The sequence below is a fragment of the Cavia porcellus genome, unplaced genomic scaffold, assembly GCF_034190915.1.
Source record: "Cavia porcellus strain 051 isolate PalLab524CR breed Dunkin Hartley unplaced genomic scaffold, mCavPor4.1 scaffold_8, whole genome shotgun sequence".
Classification (NCBI taxonomy): domain Eukaryota; kingdom Metazoa; phylum Chordata; class Mammalia; order Rodentia; family Caviidae; genus Cavia; species Cavia porcellus.
In genome coordinates, this window is record NW_026947491.1 from 49463170 (window position 1) to 49485139 (window position 21970).

At 43.6% G+C, this 21970-nt stretch overlaps 2 protein-coding genes across 3 annotated transcripts in view; both read right to left on the reverse strand.

The window, feature by feature from the left end:
• The window catches only part of Timeless (timeless circadian regulator), a 33796-nt gene extending 21008 nt beyond the window's left edge, over nt 1-12788 (reverse strand). For both annotated transcript variants that reach the window (XM_013159446.3, XM_013159445.3), the window contains exon 1: nt 12684-12788. The gene's annotated coding sequence lies outside the window, so the exon portion shown is untranslated. The remainder of the gene's footprint in view (nt 1-12683) is intronic.
• Nucleotides 12789-14351: 1563 nt separating this feature from the next.
• On the reverse strand, nt 14352-19222 carry Mip (major intrinsic protein of lens fiber). The gene is made up of 4 exons (NM_001172983.1): nt 18829-19222; nt 17851-18015; nt 17085-17165; nt 14352-14709 (listed from the first exon to the last, which is right to left on the reverse strand). The coding sequence occupies exons 1-4, from the start codon at nt 19186-19188 to the stop codon at nt 14524-14526; spliced, it is 792 nt and encodes a 263-aa protein (NP_001166454.1). The 5' UTR covers nt 19189-19222; the 3' UTR covers nt 14352-14523.
• Nucleotides 19223-21970: the final 2748 nt, after the last annotated feature.

Genomic DNA, 21970 nt, shown 5'->3' on the forward strand with positions numbered 1-21970 from the left:
AACTTAGGGCACTCCTCCTGCCTTAGCAGCCTCCCAGATTCCAGATGCCGGCATGCTCCAATGCACTCCTTTGTAAGGCTTTCTCCAACAGCCTGTGGCAGGTGGGGATTTGATGACACAAATCATTCTATATATGTACTTCCTAGGGCAGCACCTACTTTTTGTCTCACATTATAATTACACCGAAATTCTTTTTTTCCTCACTACACATTGTCTTAAACATTTTTGAATGCACTGCATGTAGAAACTTTCCTATGGGAGATACTCAGTTAAAAATTGTAGAATGCAGCTGGTATGGTGGTGCACACTTGTAATCCTAGCACTTTAGGAGACTGAGGCAAGAGGACTGCAAATTGGAGTGCTACCTGGGCAATTTAGCAATTCAGTGGGACTCTGTTTCAAGATAAATTAAATAAAACAGGGGCCAGGGATTTAGCTCCGCAGCACAAAGTGGCAAGTGCAAGATTGTGAGTTCGATCCTGGTACCAAATAAATAAAGTAAAAATAAAACAGGACTAGAGATGTAACTCAGTGTGAAGGCCCTGGGTTCAATTCCCAGTATAACAAAACAAAACACCAAACCAAACCAAACCAAATCCCTGTAGATTCCAATTTGGTATAACAGAAAGAACAATACAATGGTCAGAGGATGGGGTGATTAGAGTTTTGGCTTCATTGACCATTTGTCTATTCTTCACCAAATCAGTCTAAAAAGGAGAAAGTACATATATAGATGCTGTAGCACCCATCAAGATATCCATCTTAGAGTTCTCAAGAAGAGTTTTGGGGTGTTTTTGTTTTGGTCTTTTTTAAGGTAGGGTTTCACTATGATTCAGGCTGCCCTTGAACTCACTTTGTAGCCCAGGCTGGCCTCAGATTTACAGTGATCCTCCTCCTCAGCCTCCCAAGTGCTGGGATTACAGGTGCACGCCACCATGCCCAGCTTGGTTCATTCGTTATAATTTCATATTCCAGTATATTCTCCCCTCAAAACTAGGGAAACACCTATCTTGATTATCTAGCACCCCAAGAACGTATATGAAATGTGCATCTTCCTTTAGGGAAATAAATTATTTAAAATTTCCTTCCTATTTATTTATTTAATTTATTTTTAGACAAGATCTCACTATGTAATGCACGCTGGCCTTGAACTCAGTGACCCTCCTACCTCAGCCTCCTGGATGCTGAGATTACAGGAGTGCACCACCATGTCCACTGTTTTTTGTTTTGTTTTCTATTTTTCAATAAAAACAGGAAAGATAGCTACTGTCCACTGTAGTGCCCCCAGCTCACAGAAATCCTTTCTTACAGAATTCACGAAGCAAAGAGTCCGGCTAGCTGAGAATTTATTGCTTCTGTTATCAACAGCCGAGTTAAGCAGAAATACTACAGTCAGTCAGACAGAGCTAGGGCCTTGAGACAGTAAAGAGAAAAGATGGAAAAATGTGCATCTGTTGCAAGCCAGCCCTCAAGATAAAAATGGAATGACCAGGCCTACACGCTTCCCTAAAGGATAAGCCGGAAGATCTAGTCTAATAAAGTCTAGATAAGACATCAGTCACCTCAGTGAGTGACCAAGATCTCTGGACCCACCCCTTCTTGAAGAGTTCTTTGTTCTTTTCACATACACTTGCTATGTGACTTGGTTTCCCATTGGGTCACTATTACCTAAGCAGCTATGGTTATAATCTTAGTGACATGGCTTTAGCCCATGTTGTACCCACCTCATGATGTTGCTCTATAAAACTTCCTTTGTGAAGAAAGGACTGCACAACTTACATGTCTCTCTCAGGGGCTGTCTCTCTCTAAATAAAACTTCCTACTCTTAATCTCTATTGTTCCTTAGAATTTACTCTTCAATTCTGGGGAACATGAACTCGAAATATTGAACATCTAGCAGGTTGGGAGTTACATCTATTTCCCCTATATAATCTGAAGGGCCTATGTCACTTCTGCTGAGACACAGAAACTTCCTCTCTTCCTTCAAAACCTACAGTCTTCTCCACATCCTTTATCTTCGTAGTTTTTATTTGATCTCACATGTGAATTTTGAAACAGTCCAAAGTTTTATGTTTTTGTTAACTTCAGAGGTTCATCCTGGTGCACAGACAAGAGAGTAGAGTCTAAAAATAGATAGCCCACCAAATTCTCCCTCCCACAGAGGGGAAATGAGAAACCACGTGTGCCATTTCCAGGCGCCAAAGACCAGGTGCACACACAAGCCTATGATTTCTCTTGTTCCAGTCATAGCACCTTATCCTACTTCCTGAGTTTTCTGTTTTGAAAGTGATTTCCCTTCTTTTCACCCACAACACAGAAGAAATGGAAAATGAGCCACTCTGGCTGGCCAAAGAAAAAGGAAATTTTCTGTTTAGTGATAAATAAACTCCTGGACAATTTGTTTGCTTTGGTGTGTGTGTGGGGGGGGGGGGGTCCAGGAATCAAACTTAGGACCTTGTGCTTGCCAGGCAGGACCATGTCATTGAGCTATATCCCAAGCCTCTTGCTTTTGTTTTTAAATACAGGCTGATACAATGCAGTAGTTGTAAAGCTTCTGGAAGGCTTGGGATCAATTCAGGGCCTTACACACACTAGACAAGCCCTATCACTTAGCTAAATCCCCAGCTCTTAGATTTTGCTTGCTTTTTAATTTAGGGAGGTTAATATAAGTTTAGCAACTTTTCTTTTTAAAACAAAAGCATAGAAAAAATAAAGAAGAAAATCAAACATATCTTGTCTATTGCTGGGACAGCTATAAAATGGTAGAGCTGCTATAGAACATTTTCATAGTTCCTCAAGCTGATAAAGATAATCACATTACTCAGGAACACATAGGTGCATACTGTGGTGATTATCCATCAGCAACAAAAGGGTTAAAACTTTGAGTAGCTCCTCACCAAGCAATGTTTGCCAGCTCTACTTAAGCAGTCATAGTTATTGCACTAACACTGATCAACAACAGCATGAGATAAAAATAAACCTTTCTCTTAGTGAGGGTCTTTCTGTGAGATCAAAGTAAAAAATCTTGCCGATTTGCATCTTTTGATTCACAACTTTAGATAAAATGCAGGTTTCCTAGTGTGGTAGTACAGACTTGTAATTCCAGCACTTGGGAGGCTAGGGCAGGAGAATTGTTCCACGTTTGAGACCAGCCTGGGCTACATGATAACCTTAACTACACAATGAGATCCTGTCTCCAAAAACCATAATAATAATAATAAACATAACAGATACAGAGCAGGTGTTCCTGGAAGTTTAACAAGGAACTAATCACCGTAGAAAAGCATTCACCAGGCATCTACATTTACTGACTCAGACCCTTTCCCATGTTTCAATCCCTTATGAATGCCTCAGTCTTTCAATCTGAAAGAGACTTCCCTCTTGGAAACTCGCCTGCTGCAAATTCCTGTCCTAATCTTTACCCTGATCTTGGTAAGTAAATTTACTGCCTTTGTTACTGGTCTCTGCAATGTGGCTTTGCAAAGCACATACTACAGACTTTCAATACAGTTGTTTTATGCATCACTCTGCACAATTATAAAATAGGACTTGGAGAAAACCAAATTGTAATCCCAGCACTCAAGAGGCTGAGGCAGGAGGATCACTGAATTTGCAGCCAGGCTGGGCTACATGAGCAAGTTCAAAGTCAGCCTGCTCTACATAGGAAGACTGTCTCAAAAAAGCAAAACAAAACAAAACAAACATTTTCCTCTACAAGAGTCCTGGCTTCTCAGGAATCTGCTCTCTTTCAAGGTTGACCTCTGCTCTGATGCTGATAAGGTTGACAATTATGTTCCTGTAAACAGGGTCCTGTGACACACTGGAATTTGTCTTCAAGGCTAAGTTTGTATTCATATATATTATTCTTTATTCTCACATTTCATCATAGATGAGAACTTTACAAAACATCACTGAGTAAATAACTGCCGTTGTCTCAGCTTTCATAATCTAGCTTGCAACCCTTTCCAGTTTTGCATCAACCCCCTTGACAAAAATGTGTAAAAATGGGAGCGTCCCCTTTATTTGATGCTCAGTCATTTTAGATACAAGTCTGGTTGGGTCAGTGTACACGGAAAAATAAAGCCCTCCTGTTTCCTCCATGGGCTTTCTGGTCTTTTGAATTCTGCAACATTAATAAGGAAATATATATATATATTTTAAGTATATGTGCTTTTCACTATTCTTACACCAAAAAACTTAGGGACAAAATAAAATAGTCATGACACAGAAACCATTACAGGAACAAAGGACAAACTTACTCCTGGCTCCCAACCTGATTTCACAAAAAGCATGATTTATATTTTCTTCTGAGGGAGTTAGGGATTTAAACTGTGACTCTCAGCTTAACCTTCATTTTATGAAACCCTGGATCAAATCCTTTTCATCTCTGCACACAGACAGGTTAGTCATTTAGTAGGCCTTTTATTTCTAAACGACAAAGCCTATCTGCTCTTTAATCTGAGGATACCCACTCCCATAAGTCTCTACTGGCCTGAAGGCCAGGTCACCTTGGGTTCCCACAGAGTCTCACACCACTGGAATTGCCAGTCATAAGGACTCCTTTTGAGCTTAGTTGTATCTTCTACTCTTAAGAACTGGCTGCTGGGGGCTGGGGATTTAGCTCAACGGCATAAGCACCTGCCTTGCAAGCAGGCGGTCGTGAGTTCGATCCCTGGTACCGATGAAAATGAAAAAGCCAAAAAAAAAAAAAAAAAAAAAAAAAAAGAACTGGCTGCTGCTTCTTTGGGTGGGCCAGTTGGATCCTCATCAGAGGGGCTGCTCAAGCTGGAGTTCTTTGCCAATTTTTTTTCTTTGTTAAAGACCAGCATGATCTTTGTCAGATCCTCAAGCTACAGTCCCTTACCATTTTTTTTACTTTCCAGTTAGTTTTTTCCTGTCATGCTTTAGTTTTAATTTTCATCCTACTAAAGCATGGACCAGCGACAAAAATCTCAGGATAAAGTATATTTTAGGACATAAAAAGAATGGAGATGTGTTATGTACCTATACTAACTCCCCATAATGAATACAGTCATATACTGCAAACATGTACTAATAAAAAATAAAGTATAGCCTTTTTGATAACAAAGTATAGAGCAAATTTAATAAATTTTATTTATGAAAACATTCATATATTTTTTCTTTATTCTCACATTTCATCATAGATGAGAACTTTATAAAACACCATAAACCCAGTGGATCTGGGATTTAAGAAGGCTGTTAAAGGCTGGGGATTTAGCTCAGCAGCACTGGCAAACACGAGGTCATGAGTTCAATCCCCAGTATCAAAAAAAAAAAAAAGGCTGTTAGTTAACTTTTGTCACTCAGTTAAGTAACAAGCAGTTCAAAGCAGTTCAAATGAAGCAGAAATGATCTGAAACTAATACCTATAGGCTTCAAAATGCAAGAATCAAAGGAAAACATTAAAGGTAAAATGTGAAATACATTTGTAATTCAAAGTAGAAAACAGTCAGGCATCCTGGCTTATGCCTGTAATGCCAGCACTCAAAGGATTCTGTGAGATCAAGGCCAGCCTGAATTAGAGAGCAAGACTGTGAGGGACACTGCGGATTGTTTCAAAGCTTGGGGGTCATCCAAAGACATGTGAGGAGGTAAACCCATAGTTTAGCAGAGGCACAGAGGAGGATATGCTTCTATAACCATGACTTAACATTAGACAATCATGCATGTGCATGGTTAAGCCAGTACACAACAATGTAAATAAGTGATAATGGCATATAGAAGTAAAAACAATAAAGATGGGGGCTGGGGATTTAGCTCAGCAGCATAAACACCTGCCTTGCAAGCAGGCGGTTGTGAGTTCGAGTCCCAGTACTGAAAAAAGTGAAAAAGACAAAAAAATAAATAAATAAATAAATAAATATGCAAATGTCCTTTTTCTTGCTGCTGCTCTTGCTCTTGTTGCTGCCTGCCCTTGCACTAATATCTGCCCTGTGTCCTGGGGACTTCACCTGCAAAGATACCCCTCCAGGTCTCCAGCCTCCTCAACTGCCATAGTAGGCAGAATGAGGTGAGGGTCCTCACCCTGGCAGCTGTAGAAAGAGGGCCAGATAGTGAGGACAGCCCTGGAGAATTGCTGACACACATTCCTAGCCTTACTCTGGTTATTTGTAGCCACCTTTTTTGGCAGCTGGGAAGGTCCAGAAGACTAGGAAGCAGTCTGTCTGGGACCCAGGGATGTTTTGAAAGCCTTAGAAGCAACAGACTCACAAATCCCTCCCTCTCACTGTGAGATGGTGGGTGGATTGTTTGGCTGTTCTTCACTCTCTTCTGCCGTGTGAACCAAGAGGTAGATGGCCTTGTCCAGCAAGTAGACCAGCTGCAAGGGAGCTCATATTGTGAGGCATGGGAAGCACAGCCTCCTCCAGAAGTGTCTCCAGAAGCTTAAGTCCTCATATTCAAGAAGACCCCTGGGAAAATCCCCTGGTCTTGCATGCTATGCCTGCTATTCATCAGACAGTGGAGGTTGAAGAATGCCTATCCCAGTGAGGTGAGCTGGGAGGCCCACCCAGTACTACCCAGAATAAAGGTACATAGCCATAGAGTTGCAGGAGCTGTCAAAACAATTAAAACAAAAGGTAGGTGAAACTCTGCCCATGTGGCTGCTCTGACTATGGAACGATGGGGCTGATAACACAGTTAAGCCTAGAGGAAATGTCCCAAATAACCACCACGGCCAGCATCTCCTCAATGAGATGGATTCTGCAGGACACACAAAGGACAGCTTTGTGTGTAACCAGACTGTGCTAAGTTAGTTGATGGCGATGGCTCTCCTGGTTTGGGAGAATCCAGGTGATCTGCCAGAAAAAGTTGCAAAATGGACAACCTACTTAGACTTAGTCTCTGTGCCATGGGAAACGGGCATGTGCCAAATGAAGTTTGCTACACACTACTGTAGCACTGACAAGGAAATGCTAACAGCATGCATGAGGGACACAATTTGGTCAAGTGAGATGGCTGGCACATTCAAAACAATGACAGCCTTTTAGCTCCCTTTGTAGATCTCCTGGTCCACGACACTGTGAACGCTTGGGGGTTGTAGAAGGTAAAGCAAGAACAGTACAAACCATATCACTAAAGGTGAAAAAGTGGGCAGTCCCTAAGCAAACCAAGTCAACCCTCCATGGACAGGCGGTGGGGCCACTGAAGGTTGGCCAGTACCAAATTTGGATAGACCTGTTGGCTGCTGGCTCAGCTACAAAGAAGACAGCCAGGCAGCCTTTGGATGTAGTGCTGACTCTGGTAGCAACTGTGTGCCAAGAAGTAATACTGGCTGATGAACCCAAAGGTAAAAGCAACCCCAGTGAAACAAGAGGAAGTGACACTGGCCTCCTTTTACCCACAATAGGCAGCAGAAGGAAGCACAGTTAGAGGAACCTGGGGGACTAGAGGTCACATGTGAAGCTCTTTACTGATCCCCAAAGAATGTACAGTAGGTACTAGTACTGTTAGATACCAGACCAGAATCAACATTAACCTATAGCATTCCAGACAATTTCACAGGACAAACTATCTTGAAATCAGAAGAAGCAGGGTTGATATCCCCTACACACTCCCCTTTCAACTCCCAGGTATGGCCTATGTGGAAGACATGGGATATGGAAAACGACAGTGGATTACCTGGAACTGAATAAAGTGACTCCTCTGTTGCATGCGGCAGTGCCTAACACTGCAGATTTGATGGATGGTCTCACCCTGATCCTGGGTCAAAGCCATTGTGTTGTAGATTTGGCCAGTGCCTTCTTCACTGCTATTGTGTTGGACACTTAGAACCTTCATCTGAGAGGACAGGCAATGGACCTTCTAGATGTTGCCTCAAGGCTAACTGAATAGCCCAACTTTGTGCATTGGCTTGATGTCCAGAACCTGGTCACCTGGACCACGCCACACTCAGTTGTCACTGTTGCATTATATTGATGATACTATGTTAACCTCTAGTTGTCTTGCAGATTTGGAAGCCATTATGCACAACCTGACAGACAGTGTGCTTGCCTGAGGTTGGGCCATCAATGAAGACAAGGTCCAGGGACTTAGCTTGCCTGTCAAATTCTTGGGTGTTATCTGGGCAGGTAAGACAGAAGTAATTCCTAATGCCAAATTGATAAATCTAGGCATATCCCAGACCATGACAGTATGCCAATTATAGGTGTATGTGGTCTTGCTAGGTCTTTATATATACCGTACTTAGCTACCTTGCTGTAGCCCTTACACCAGATGACCAGAAAGCAAGCAACACAGGACTGGAAAGATGCAGCATAAATTCCTTTTCAGGACTCAAAAAGGACAGTTGCACAGCTACAAACTCTTTGGGTCTGGATCTTACTTTGCCATTTACACTAACAGTGAGTATAGATGATGCTGGGTTTGGGGCCAAAACAAGGGAAGCAGAAGCACCCTATTGGATTTTAGTCACAGTTATGGAAAGGAGTTAAAAACCAGTATTCTCTGACTGAGAAATAGCTAGCAGCAGTGCACACTACTCTGCATACCTATGAGAGAATCACAGGGCAGCAGTCAGTAGAAGTATAGACTAAATACTTGATTGAGGGAGGGATTTGTACATGATATCTCATCCAAAAATTGGAGTGGCCCAGGCCTCCACTCTCATAAGTTGGTCCTCTTTCTCATCTAGCCCCACTGGCACCTAAGGGGGCTACAGTTTGGGTCCAGCGAAATACATGGCACAGGAAACTGTAGAAGATGATGGCTTATAGGTCATGACATCAAGCCCTGATGCAGAAGGGAAACAGGGATCACTGGCTGAGACTTGCTACACAAATAGGTCCAGCTGAGGCACAACCCCACAGTGGATGACAGTTGCTATCCAATGCAGTACAAAAATTCTCTGGTTTGAAACCAGAACAGGTAGGTTGAGTCAATGGGCAGAGCTGCAGGCAGTGTGGCTACTTGTGATGAACAGGAAAAGTTTTTAAAAGTTTGTTCTTTTGAAACTGCCTAACTTTGTAACTGCTCCATGGCTTTGTAATTACCTTCTTGACCCCTGTAACCACGAGAATGTAATCGAACATACAAGATACCCAAAGGTACCACACTGAACCAAGTTCTTTTAACCATGATCTCACCCTGCCAGCTAATCAGAACTGTCAGGCTGTTCTGTCTCACCTTGGTACCTCCTCTGTACCTCTTGCCTGTGCATCATAGAAAAGCTCTAGACCACCAGAAATTGCGGCCTGACCTTTTGGCAGTGATCCTGATCAGCGCCTATCAATGTAAGTAAATAAATCTGCCTCCAAATCCTGGATGTCATTTTGGTGTCTCTGCTTGCTACTGCAGTGATACATAAAAAAGGTCTTCTGTATGTGTGCATGGATAGTTATTTTCAACTTTTGCTTTATACTAGCGCCATCTCCACGTACTATGAGTTGTTCAACACGTTAGACTGGGGGGATCCACTGTGAAATAAAGCTTTCCCTTTCCCTGCAGAGTCTATTTTTCCTATTCCCCTTAAATGCTTATGTTTCATTGCCCTGCATCTTTAGTGTTATTCTCATTATATCTACAGTTTCCTTGTGCAAAGCCATCTAGTTCCAAACCTCAACTATCATCTAAGCCAGCAAATCTGTATCTTGGGTCCTTCTGAACTCCCAAGGTACCAATCCCACATGTTAAACTGAGCAATGAATATCCTTCAGTTACATATAAAATGTTCAAAATTAAACTCATCCTCCAAGTCTGTCTCTACTTCTGTTTTAGATCTCTCAAGCACTGATGCAAGTTGTTTACAACAGAAGAAACCCAGGAGTCATCTTAGATATTTCCATCTGTCTTAAACTCCTTAAACTCCTCATCCACCCTCAACTATCCCCAATACTTAGTTCAGATGTTGGGTTTCTTTGATTATTTAACTGCTTCCTAATTTCTTTCTCCCTCCAATCTTATTCCCTTAAATCTAGCCACATAACATAACTATATGTTACTTGATTTAGCCATATGACCGCACTACCTAAAACATTTCAAATGGGCTGTTGCTGTAATTCAGTGGTAGAGCATGTGGCTAGCAGGTGTGAGGCCCTGGGCCAAACAAAAACTTTAAGTGAATACATAAGAAACTTCAGCTGGGTGTGGTGATACAAGTCTGTAGTCCTACTTATTCAAGAGGCTAAGGCAAGATTGCTTGGACCTAGGAGTTTGAAACCAACACTGGTAAGAGAAAGAGATACTATCTCAAAAGAAAGAAAGAAAATAAGTAAATCAGTCACTTCACAGATATCTCTAGAGGGAATTGGGGACTTTGGGGCAAAAAAACAAAAAAACTTATCTAGGCCTACAGGTTCCATTTGACACAGCTGTTCCCCTCGTTGGTCTCAAAAGAAATAAAAGCATCATACCACAGTGACATATGCACACCCATGTTTACAGCAGCAGACTGTAACAAATCTTGGAAACAGCCCAAATGCCCATCAACTGATGAATGGATAAAGAAGATATGTTTTTTTTTTTTTTAATACAGTGGAGTACCACTCTGCCATAAAGGATACACTCAAGACACTTCTAAGGTAAATGGATGCACCTTGAGACTATGCTCTTAAGTGAAATAAATGGGACATACATCTGTAAATACCAAATTGTTTCTCTGGCTTGAAAAACCAAAACTGTAAACAAGGACCAAAATGTATAATAAGTATTGTGAAATAGGAAGAAAATGTTTAAATGGGCAGGGAACCAAGAATGGGGTAGGGGAAAAGGAAAGAAGGGAAGAGCAAACAACAACAACAAAAACGAGGGCCAAAAAAAAAAAAAAACAAAAACGAGGGCCAGGGATTTGGCTCAGCGGTCTAAGCGCCTACCTGACAAACATGAAGTTGTGAGTTTGATCCCCAGTACCCCCAAAAAAAGAGAGAAAAGGAGGAAAAAATAAAACAAATTTTTGTAAATGGGGAGGGGAAGAGAGGCTCAAGGCAGGGTAGTGAGAAAAAAGGTCAAATTGTATCATGTACAGGTACAAATTCTCTATGATAAATATGATTATTACATACATCTAAAATGTACCGATAAAGTCTTGATAAAAAAAGAAAAATAGTTATCTTCCATTTTGGTGCTATTTGAATTGTTTACCAGTAACATACATTCAAAGTTTGACAACTCCCCCATGCCCACAATACAAAATACTATATGATCTGCCTGCTGTTATCTTTCAAATCTTTTATTCAAACCACTCCTGTCTACAATGCCCTTCTCTCATTTAACTGTCTGTGAATCCCATCGGACTCAGACTGCCTAAGAACAAGAAGTTTTTCTTATAGATCTTTGAATTTTGAGAGCTTGGTTACTGAATGAATCAAAATATCTAGTAGGCAGGGGTTAGACCAGGTGTCTTGAAAATGCTCCTCTGGTGATTCTAAATGCAATCTCCTGGTAATAGCTGCACTAAAAGCTGGACGTTGTGACTCACTTCTGTAATCCCAGCACTTGGGAGGCTGAGGCAGGAGATCACTGCAAGCTCAAAACCAGCCTAAGGCTACAAAGTGAGCCCAACACCAGCCTGAACTGAAGAGTGGAGACCCTGTCTCAAAAAGACAAAACAAACCAACAAAAAAAAACCTGAACTAAAATATAAACTTCTAGAGCTTAGGGATTACTACAATCAGCATAATGTAGGTGCTCAATAAATGCTTGACTAAACTGAAGTGGACACTACATAAAGGTTGAGGGAGGACAGCTTGGGCTACAGCTACGGAGGTGGCACAGTATGTGTGCAAGTGAAGAGCAAGAGGAATAAGAAAGTCAGGGAGAACATTTTTACCATGCCATACCTCTAACTGCAGAAGTCTCATTTACATGTTTTTACTACTAGTCTGTGAATTTCTCAAGTACAGAACCTTGGGCCTACTCATCTCTGTACACAGAAGAAGCTCTATAACCTTTTACTAAATTGAGTGACAATGACAATAAATAAAGCAGGGTTCAATATTCCAGGGCTACAGATGGTCTTGGTAGTGTGTGCCTGCGATCCCAGCATTGGAAAGCAGAAGCAAGAGGTCACCACGAGGTCAACCTGGACTACTGATGGCCAGCCAGCACTACAAACCGAGACTCTGTCTCAAAAAACAAAAGAAAAGAACTGAGACTCAAGACGATGCTTAGTCTGTGTATAATGGGAAGTTGACAAACCCGAATGGAGGCTTCCATCCCTGGGACAGAAGGGAAGGGAGTTATGTGTTCTAGAAAAACCCAAGATTGATTGATTTTGGTACCGGGGATCGAACTCACGACTTCGCGTTTGCCAAGCAGGCACTTAAGCCGCTGAGTTAAACGCTCGGCCCAAAAAATATAAGATTTAAATCAAGCGCCCTGTCAATTCTGAAGCCTGATAATCACAACACTCGTATCTTTTTTTTCGGAGAACTGGATGGTAGGCTGCAACTGGAAATTCCACAGAACCTCTGCTCTACTCTTGAAGTTTCCAGCTTCCAAGCATTACAGCCGCGCCCCGCCAAAGGCCCAGGGGCGCAGAGCTGCACAACCCGGAACAGATAGCTCCCGAGCCCGGGACGGCGCTGCGCATGCGCGTCCACAGTCACATCCCGCCCCCTGCCCTTCGACCAGGTGGCGGGAACGCAAACTGCACAAGACTCAAGCTATCTTCTGCAGTTCTGAAGGGACACGAGCCCACCCAGAGCCCTGTGGCCACACTCACTCACCCACTCCCCGGGGATCCTCCGGAGCCCCACGGAGCCAGCAGCCCTCAGGCGCAGCTCTGCAACCTTTCCCGCCACAGGCTAGGCGAGACCACTACCGCCTGTTCTGTAAGTGGGGCGGGGCGAGTCGGGCAGGTCCACTTGCTCCAAGCGAAGGGGGGGGGGTTGGTGATCAGGTAAGGAAAGGGGAAGTGATCATAGGGTTCTTTTATCTGAGTCGATCTTCTGTCTGGACCGAAATGCTACAGGGCTAAGAATTTTCTGTTGGATTATAATAGGCGTCAAGGTCCGATTAGAGGCGAATGTTTTTAGTGAGGTGGACTATTCTATCCTTTCTGGTAAAGTGGACTATTCCAAAGCCTTAAAAGGTGAGTTAGACAAGTTGTATTTTATTTGGAAGAGGAGAGCTCAAGTATTGGTAGGAGTTAGAGTTGTCTCATACTATCGATATCAATTGAACGCTTGTGAGGTTTGCTGGAGGCTCATAAAAGAAAAAAGAAGATATCAGTAAGTATTCCTTGTTCAACTGAGAGTCCCCTGACTCTGCCAAAGTGGTGTATTTTGCCAACAGTAAAACAAGATAGGGCTCCAAAGAATTATCACTTGGATTACTAAGCATTTAAATAGAAGAAATAAGTTTCTGAGGTATTAGGGAGACTTAGCAGAGGTTTGCTGTGAAATGAAAGGACAGATAAAAAATAAGACTAGAGCTAGTGATAAAAAATGATAGATGCCATTTGGAGAGCGTCTGGATTTGCTCTAAATATATTTTTGTTTGTTTTTTGAGACAGTGTCTCATTTTGTAATGTGGACTGGCCTCAAACTCGGCAGTCTTGCAGTCTCATCCTCCTGAGTGCTGGGATTACAGACGTGTGCGCTACTACACCCAGCTGCTCTAAATAAATTAAATCAAAGCTTCTTTGCCCCCTGTTCTCTACTAAATTTGCGCCAGGAGTTAGATTGTCTGGTTTGATCCTTGGGAGCAATTCTGAGGTATAAATGCCATTGCCAGGGGATATGAAGCAGCTTAATTTTCTAGATTCTAGGTTTGCCCACCTCCTATTTAGGTTGGGAGCTCTGTCCCAGGGCCTTCTAGAGATCCATTACATCAGAATGAACAGACAACCCAGCCAGTGGATGTAGACAGGTTTATGTGGCTTTACACAACAACTCAAATCCCAGTGTTCACTTTTCTCAGAGCCACTTTTGCACCCAAGTCTTTGGGACAAGCATCCCTGAGATAAGTAGACTACATTCTCCCACTGGCTCCCCCAAAACTTTTAGGTACACTTGCATGTGGATCTGAGGCTAATACCTCAGCTATCATCCCCTCTTTTGAGTGCTTTCTCCCAAAACTTGGAATGCTTTGTCTTCTCCACCTCTCTCCAGGTGCCTTCATGGAGGAGTAACTCCCTACCTCCTCAGTCCCTCTGAAATAAGGGCCATAAACTTGAAAAGAAGGTAAAGGCCAGAACCCTAACCCTAAGGTTCCCTGTGCTCACCACACTGGGCCGGAGGAGGGACATATATGTTGACACTTCTTTTCCCTTCCCTAGCTCCTGTGCCCCAAAATTCTGACATGGCCACACTCACCCACATTCATACACACAATCTTGCCCACACGGCGAAGGAAGGTGGGATGGGGAGGAAGGGAAGTTGGCACCAACCAGCTCATGAATGCAACTTGAAAGATTTCACACAGCAAAAGGGGGAAAAACACACACATAAGTTAAAAAAAGAAAGAAGTACGTGCCCTTCCCCACAGTCTCATTCTTCATCCAGGCACTGGCTTGGCCCCTCCACAGAAACCCAGCTTTCTACTCCCCCACTCCAGCAGAAACTTTTACAGGGCCTGGGTCTTCAGTTCAACAGGTTCCCCAGTGCCCTCTGGTTGTCCATTGTTGTCACTGGGTCTGGTACCCTTGAGAATAGACAGTCTCTCAGAAACACTCTTGAGCCGGGGGAAGAGCAGAAAGTCGTAGAGAAGGCTGCCCAGACCCCCTCCAATGATTGGGCCCACCCAGTACACCTGTGGGAAGAGAACAGAAACGCTCAGGCTCAGGAAAGGGAGGGAGAAACCAGGCTGCTGCTTTTTTTTTCCTAACTCCTTCAGTGGATCAAGACATTGTACAGTTTTCACATGCATCTGAATTTTATCTAAGAAGAAACCATTGTGAGGTTTTATTTGTGTGGTGATACACATTAAACCCAGTGCCTCACACATGCTAAGCGTATACTCAATCATTGAGCTCCAATTTCAGTTTGTTTTTAAACTCCTCCGTCCTTCCAAACTCACCATTTCTTTTCTGACTTATTGTTAGTCCTCTGTCTCATACCTTCTCACACATATATATTTTTATCTGTCATCAGTTTGCAATACTTTCAAAATTTTGGGGATGGTAAAATATACTTTATAACAAAATTTATCTTACTACTTTTAATCATGCAGTTCCACAGTGTTAAGTATATTCACATAGGGCTGGGGATATAGCTCAGTGGCACAGTGCCTGCCTGGCATGTGCAAGGTCCTGAGTTCAATTCTCGAATCCAAACAAAAATATATATTCACATAGTTGTACAACCCACTTGCAAAATTTTTTCTATTTTTAAAACTGAAACTTCATAGTCATTAAATAACTAACTATTCACCTTGTATCCAGCCTTTGGCAACCAACTACCCTTTTATCTTCTGTTTTTGTGAATTCAAGTACCTCATATCAGTGAAATTATATAGGCATTTGTCTGTCTATGACTGACTTATTTCATTCAGCAAAATGTCTTCAAGGTTTACCCATTTGTAGTATGTGTCAGAATGTCCTTCCTTTTTAAGGCTGAATAATATCCCAGGTATGTATAGACCACATTTTGTTTGTCCTTTCACCCAGCAAGAGACACTAGGGTTTGCTGTCACCTCTTGATTATTGTGAATAATGCTGCTATGAAAATGGATTTACAGGGGCTGGGGATTTAGCTCAGTGGTACAGCACCTGCCTGGCAAGCATAAGGTCCTGAGTTTGATTCCTGGTACAAAAAAGAAAATGGGTTTACGGCCTTGTAGATTTTTTGTTGTTGTTGTCTTTTTAAGAAATGGTCTCACTATGTAGTTCAGGCTGACCTTGGGCCCACTTTGTAGCCCAGGCTGGTCTTGAACTTGCAGTGATCCACCTGTCTCAGCCTCCTGAGTGCTGGGATTACAGGAGTGTGCCACCATGCCCGGCTTGTAGATTTTTTTTAATCTTTTTTTTTTTTTTTTTTTTTTTTTGTCTTTTTTCTTTTTTTAATCAGTACCGGGAATCGAACTCACGACTGCCTGCTTGCAAGGCAGGCGCTTATGACGCTGAGCTAAATCCCCAGCCCCTTTTTAAAAATCTTACATATGGCCAAAACAACATAAATGAATGATAGATTCTGTGCTAATGTTTTGTGCACATAATTTTCACACTTATTTCTCATAACACTCCATTTTATAGTTGGAGAAACAAGGCTCAAAATAATTGAATTATTGGGGCTGGAGACTTAGCTCAGTGGCATAAGCCCCTGCCTTGCAAGCAGGCAGTCGTGAGTTCCATCCCCGGTACCGATAAAAAGGAAAAAGACAAAAAAAAAAAAAAATTGAATTATTTACTAGTGGCCACACACAGACTAATAAAGTGTGAGAAATGAGATGGGGGCCAGACCATATGGCACTTATACACATCCTGAGTTATGAGAACAGAAGTTTTTGACTTTTATATTTAGCCAGAAAAGGAAAAATGTGAACAAGAACCTTTTCTGCTCTGTTTTGTTCTTCCTTTCCTTTTTCCTCTCTCTTTCTCTCTGTCTCTGTCTGTCTCTGTCTCTGTCTCTCTCTCTCTGTCTCTCTCTCTCTCTCTCTCTCTCTCTGTCTGTCTGTCTGTCTGTCTCTCTCTCTCTCATTTGTTTTTTTAAGAGAGGCTCTTGCTATATATAGTTCAGGCCAGCCTTGAATTTGCAACAATCCTGCCTCACCCTCCCAAGTGCTGGAATTACAAGCATTCACCACCATGCCTGGTCTCTCTCTGTCTGTCTCTCCATCTCTCTGTCTCTCTTTCAGTCTCTGTCTCTGTCTCTCTCTCTCTCTCTCTGTCTTTCTCTCTGTCTCTGTCTCTCTCTGCCTTTGTCTCTCTCTCATAATAAAAGATTTAACTATATTGCCCAGGCTGGACTTAAACATCTGGACTCAGATCATCTCATACCTCAGCCTCCAGTACTGGAATCATGACTCTTAACTAAGATCTTTTTCTGGCAAAATATTGTAACCTGTTCAAACAGGCATATCGTGCTCTTCAAAGCCCCCTTAGCTGAGTGCTGGCCTGGCAGCCAGTATATCCAAAAGGAAAACAGGAACCAAACCTGGAACCTTCTTGTCCCTTTCCCCTCACTCACCCAGTGGTTGGTGAAGTTCCGAGTAAGAATGGCAGGAGCAAAGGAGCGGGCAGGATTCATGCCTGCACCAGTATAGTACATCTGCAAGAGACATAGTTGTAAGCCAGGCATGATGGCACATTCCATTATCCCAGCTCTTGGGAGGCTGAGTCAGAAGGACCGCCAGGAGTTCAAAGCCAGTCTGAACCATAAAGTAAGTTCAAGGCCAGCCTGAACTACATGGCAAGACTCTGTCTCAACAACAATAAAGGGGGGAGGGGGAGAGAAACAGTTGTAACTGAGAACTCCCCACCCCTTGCTCCCAGCTTCTCATCATAGCCCACATGGCCCTGAGAGCTGGTAATGTGTTTCCAGCCAGCAGCAAGTAGGAAAAGACAACCTACATGACAACCTCCATTCCCAGATGATGGACTCACAGGCAAACCCCAACCCTTCTATCGTGTGCATTTCTACCTGCAAGTTGGGGGCTAAACACAGTAATTACAACAAAAGGGTAGAGCAGCTTGAGTCCTTTGTGCCAGCTGACAACAGGTGGATCACAGTCATGTTTGACAGTGGAATGGGCAGGAAGAATCCTTAAAAACTGGAGAAGCGGGGCTGGGGATTTAGCTCAGCGGCATAAGCACCTGCCTTGCAAGCAGGCGGTCATGAGTTCAATCCCCGGTACCAATAAAAATGAAAAAGACAAAAAAAAAAAAAAAAAATTGGAGAAAGTCTGAGGGCCCTGAAACCCTTGAGCAGGAAGTTGCTCCCCTATACTACTTACCCCAAAAAGGTGTCCCAAGGTGAGGGAGAAGCCAACAGCTAGAGCAACAGAGCCCAGGCGGCCGTTTCGCCTCTCATCGTATGTGGCAAAGATGCAGAGCACGAACTGGAGTGTCAAGAAGATCTCCACTGTGGTGGCCTGGCCAACACTCACCCCAGCGTGTAACTGGGCAAAGGAAAAAAAAGGAGGCAGCTCACCAGAGCTGCCACAGCATTACCTCCTTAAGGCTTCCCAGCCAGGCAAGGACTCTCTTCCGGCCTCAGTTCCTTGGAGAAGATGGCTATACAACCCCCTTCATTATAATTATATTCGTATCTTAATTTCTTCCAGGAGTACTCTTTTGTAGTAGAAATTATTGTACCCAGTTATGTGGAAGAGAAAATTGAGGTCCTGTAAGGTAATTTATATTTCCTTAAGAACATGAAAGGAATTGGAAGTAAAGCTGGAATCCAAAATCAGTCTTTCTGATTTAGTCCATAGCTGTATGGTTTTTTTTTTTTTTTTTTTTTTGTCTTTTTCATTTTTATCGGTACCAGGGATCGAACTCACGACCGCCTGCTTGCAAGGCAGGTGCTTAGCTAAATCCCCAGCCCCAGCTGTATGGTTTTCTTATCCCTCCAAGTTGCCTGTTGATGCTCCCAATCTTAAACACACACACACACACACACATATACACATAAATACACAGGCACACACATGCCTGCATAACATATAAACATACATGCAGGGTTTTTTTTTTTTTTTTGTCTTTTGAGACAGGGTTTCACTGTACAGTTCAGGCTGTCCTTGAACTCACTTTGTAGCCCAGGCTGGCCTGAAACTCACAGTGATCCTCCTGCCTCAGCCTCTCCAGTACTGTAATTAAAGATATGCACCACCACAACCAGCCCCCCCACACACACACACATTGTACCAGGCAGGGAATCAGGGAAACAGAGCAGGTCACCAGGTTCCCCTAGCCCGTCAGCCAACCATTACCGTGTTGAGTGCGAGGTTTCCTCGGACAGCAGGTGGGGTAACACTGTACAGTACAGCAGCCCCAGCCACAGCCCCCAGGAGCTGGGCTGCCATATAACAGAAGGCTCGGAGCAGGGACATCTGGGAGCCCACAAGGAAGGCAAAAGTCACTGCAGGATTGACGTGGGCTCCGCTGATGTGGCCCACTGTCTGCACCAATGTAGCCAGGGCCAAGCCAAAGGCCAAAGCCACCTGCAGGACATGCAGGGGTCCGGGGGCCCAGCGCAGTGAGGCCCCAAGCCCAAAGAAGACATAGAAAAGGGTAGCAAAGAACTCAGCAAATATGGCCCTCCAGAAGGAGGCAGATCGCAGTTCCCACATGGCAAGGGGGATGGGTATGGTGCCTGGGTCCCTGACACCCCCTTGGCTTGCTCTGAACAGCCCCCTTTATAGAGAACTAATCCCTGGGAGGGGCAGGCTCAGGCAGCTGGCCTGGCCTCTTAACCCCTGAAATGCTGCACACGGCTGAAGTCTTGCTCATCTGATAAAGCTGCTGGGTTTTTCCTTCCTTCCTCAATAGGGAGGTGATCCCAGACAGCCACAAACCACAAAGATGAGAGACATGTGGACGAGGGGACAGGAAGACTCTGTCCTTCTGTTTGTGTCAAAGTTGGGGTTCATAGTGCTGATTGACATCTACATTAGAACAGTCCTTAAATTTTGGAAGTTCCATTCAACTGAGTTCCCTTCGTGGGGTATACAGCTGTGCTTCTGGGGGCATTGGGCTTCTCTGAGTCTGGCAGGGGTAAGGGCAGGGGTAAGGGGGGGTAAGGAGTGGGGTTCAGAGGGGAAGTTGGATAACCGAAGAGAATTCTTTAGTTCTCTGGGATTAGAGGGCCTTCTCCTATTGGCTGATTTGGGCTGGAATCTGTGGACCCTGCAGCTCTGGAACAGAATAGTTCTGCTGTGTCTGGCTTTCTCCAAACCCGGGTTCCCTACCCCCACCCCATGCTAGCACCTTCCTTTCCAAACCCTCAGCCTGGCCTTTTAAACAGAGACGAGGAAGGAGTTATTCTCCATGTGTAGGCCAAGAGTGTACTTGGAACCTAGGAGGAAAGGGGTCGGTCAGTAGTGTAAACCTGCAAGTTGGGTGGTATTTCATCTTTCCTAAATTCACAAAGTCATGGCTGGAAATGGTGAAAAGAAGGAAATAAAATGATAGGTATGAAAAAATGTGTAGATTTCACGTCCTCTAACACAACCATGACCAGGTCACTGGAATCCTAACTCTCCATGCCCCTCTAACCCATCTATGTGCAGGAAAAATTGCTGAGAACATAAGGTACCCAAGGAGACAGGTACTCCTGATTTCGTGAAAGAGAATCCATCACTATTCTTTGGAGTTTCTTGTAAGCTAGAAGCCCCACCGTTCCCTGATGTCAGGGCCAGTAACCCTTGCTGCATCCCACCCAGTGATGCACTCAGATCCTAGGACCTCAGAGAAGCTGCAGGATTTGTGCCACCTCCAGCAAACGTTCTAAATAGGAGAGTAACCACATGGCATTAAGGGCAGAGACTGTAACAACAGATACTTCAGTGTAGATGTGGTGAGGATACTGACAGTACCAAACACACACACACTCACACTTATACACAATTAGAAGTCTGGGGATGTAGCTCAGTAGCAGAGCACTTGCCTAGCATACATGAGATGTGTAAGGCCCTGGGCTCAAGAGCCAGTACCACAAAAAATTGGGAGGGGAGGAGAGAGAAAGGGAGAGGAAGGGAGGAAAGGGAAGAAAAAAAAATTGGCTGTGGTGGTGCATGCCTGTAATTCCAGCACTTGGGAGGCTAAGGCAAAAGGATTGTAACAAGTACAAGTTCAGCCTAAACTATATAGCGAAACCCTGTCTCAAAAAAAAAAAAAAAAAAAAGCCAAAGTTACAAAAAGTTATGATTACTGGTGGGAGCATAAATTTGGACAATCACTTTGGAACACAGAATATTACAAGTCTGTAAAGATTAACAAACACATATCTTCTTTTTGTTTGTTTGTTGTTTGTTTTATATAACAGAAATTCACTATATAGTTTGGGCTGCCCTTGAACTCACTATGTAGTCCAGGATGGTCTTGAACTCACACAATCCTCCTGTCTCAGCTTCCTAAGTACTGAGATTACAGGTGTGCGCTACCACATCCAGTGACACATATATTCTGATACAGGATTTTCATCTATATACCTAACAGAAGCATTCCTATATTTACATCAGAAGATATGTATGAAAATATTTAGAACTATTTTCTTCTTCTGGTCCCAAGTGCTTTACAACCATGGGTTACAGTGAAGATATGGCCATGTCCACGAATCATACCACAGTCACAGAAATGACTTCAAAAAACCCCAGTCATAGGCCAGGGATATAGCTCAGCTGTAGAAGCACCTGTCTGGCAAGTGCGAAATTCTGAGTTCAATCCTCAGTACCAAAAAACCAAAACAAAACAAAAACCAATCACAAAGATATGAATCTCTGAACGGCGGGATCCCAAGTTCCTGAGGCATACATGTGCCAAGCAGCTCAACTAAGGCTAAAGAAGAGGCAAGCGAACAATGCCAAGGCCATGAGTGCACATGCTGAAGCTATCAAGGCCCTTATTAAGTCCAAGGGGGTCAAGTCCAAGACCCCAAAGGGAGAGAACCACAAGCTCACTGGACTTGCCTGCATGGCCCACTCCAAGCTCAGGAAGGATACTTGTGCCCACAGTGCTGAAGGTCTCAGGCTTTGCTGGCAAGAGGCTCAAGCTCTAACTAAGGCCCAAGCCTAGGCTACCTCTCCAGTATCTGCTCTAGCTCAGGCTATCAAAGGTGTCCAACACCCCATGAAGGCTCCACAGTAAAGGCCTCTGTCTGTCTATGAAAGTGATATTGGGGAATGAAACTCTCAGGGTGATAGGAAACTATTTAGAATATCAGTACCTAGGATATAGATGTATTTGCTTGGTCTTCTGTCTTGAGGCCTGGCCCACAGAAAGAGATGTCTATCTCCCCGATAGTTGCAAGGTATCTGGGCTTCTGCAGTGGCTCCTTTGAGGACCCAGCCCTGTCTCACTGCCTATAGTATTTCTAACTCAGTTGCCTGCAACAAAAGGACAGAAGGACAGGTG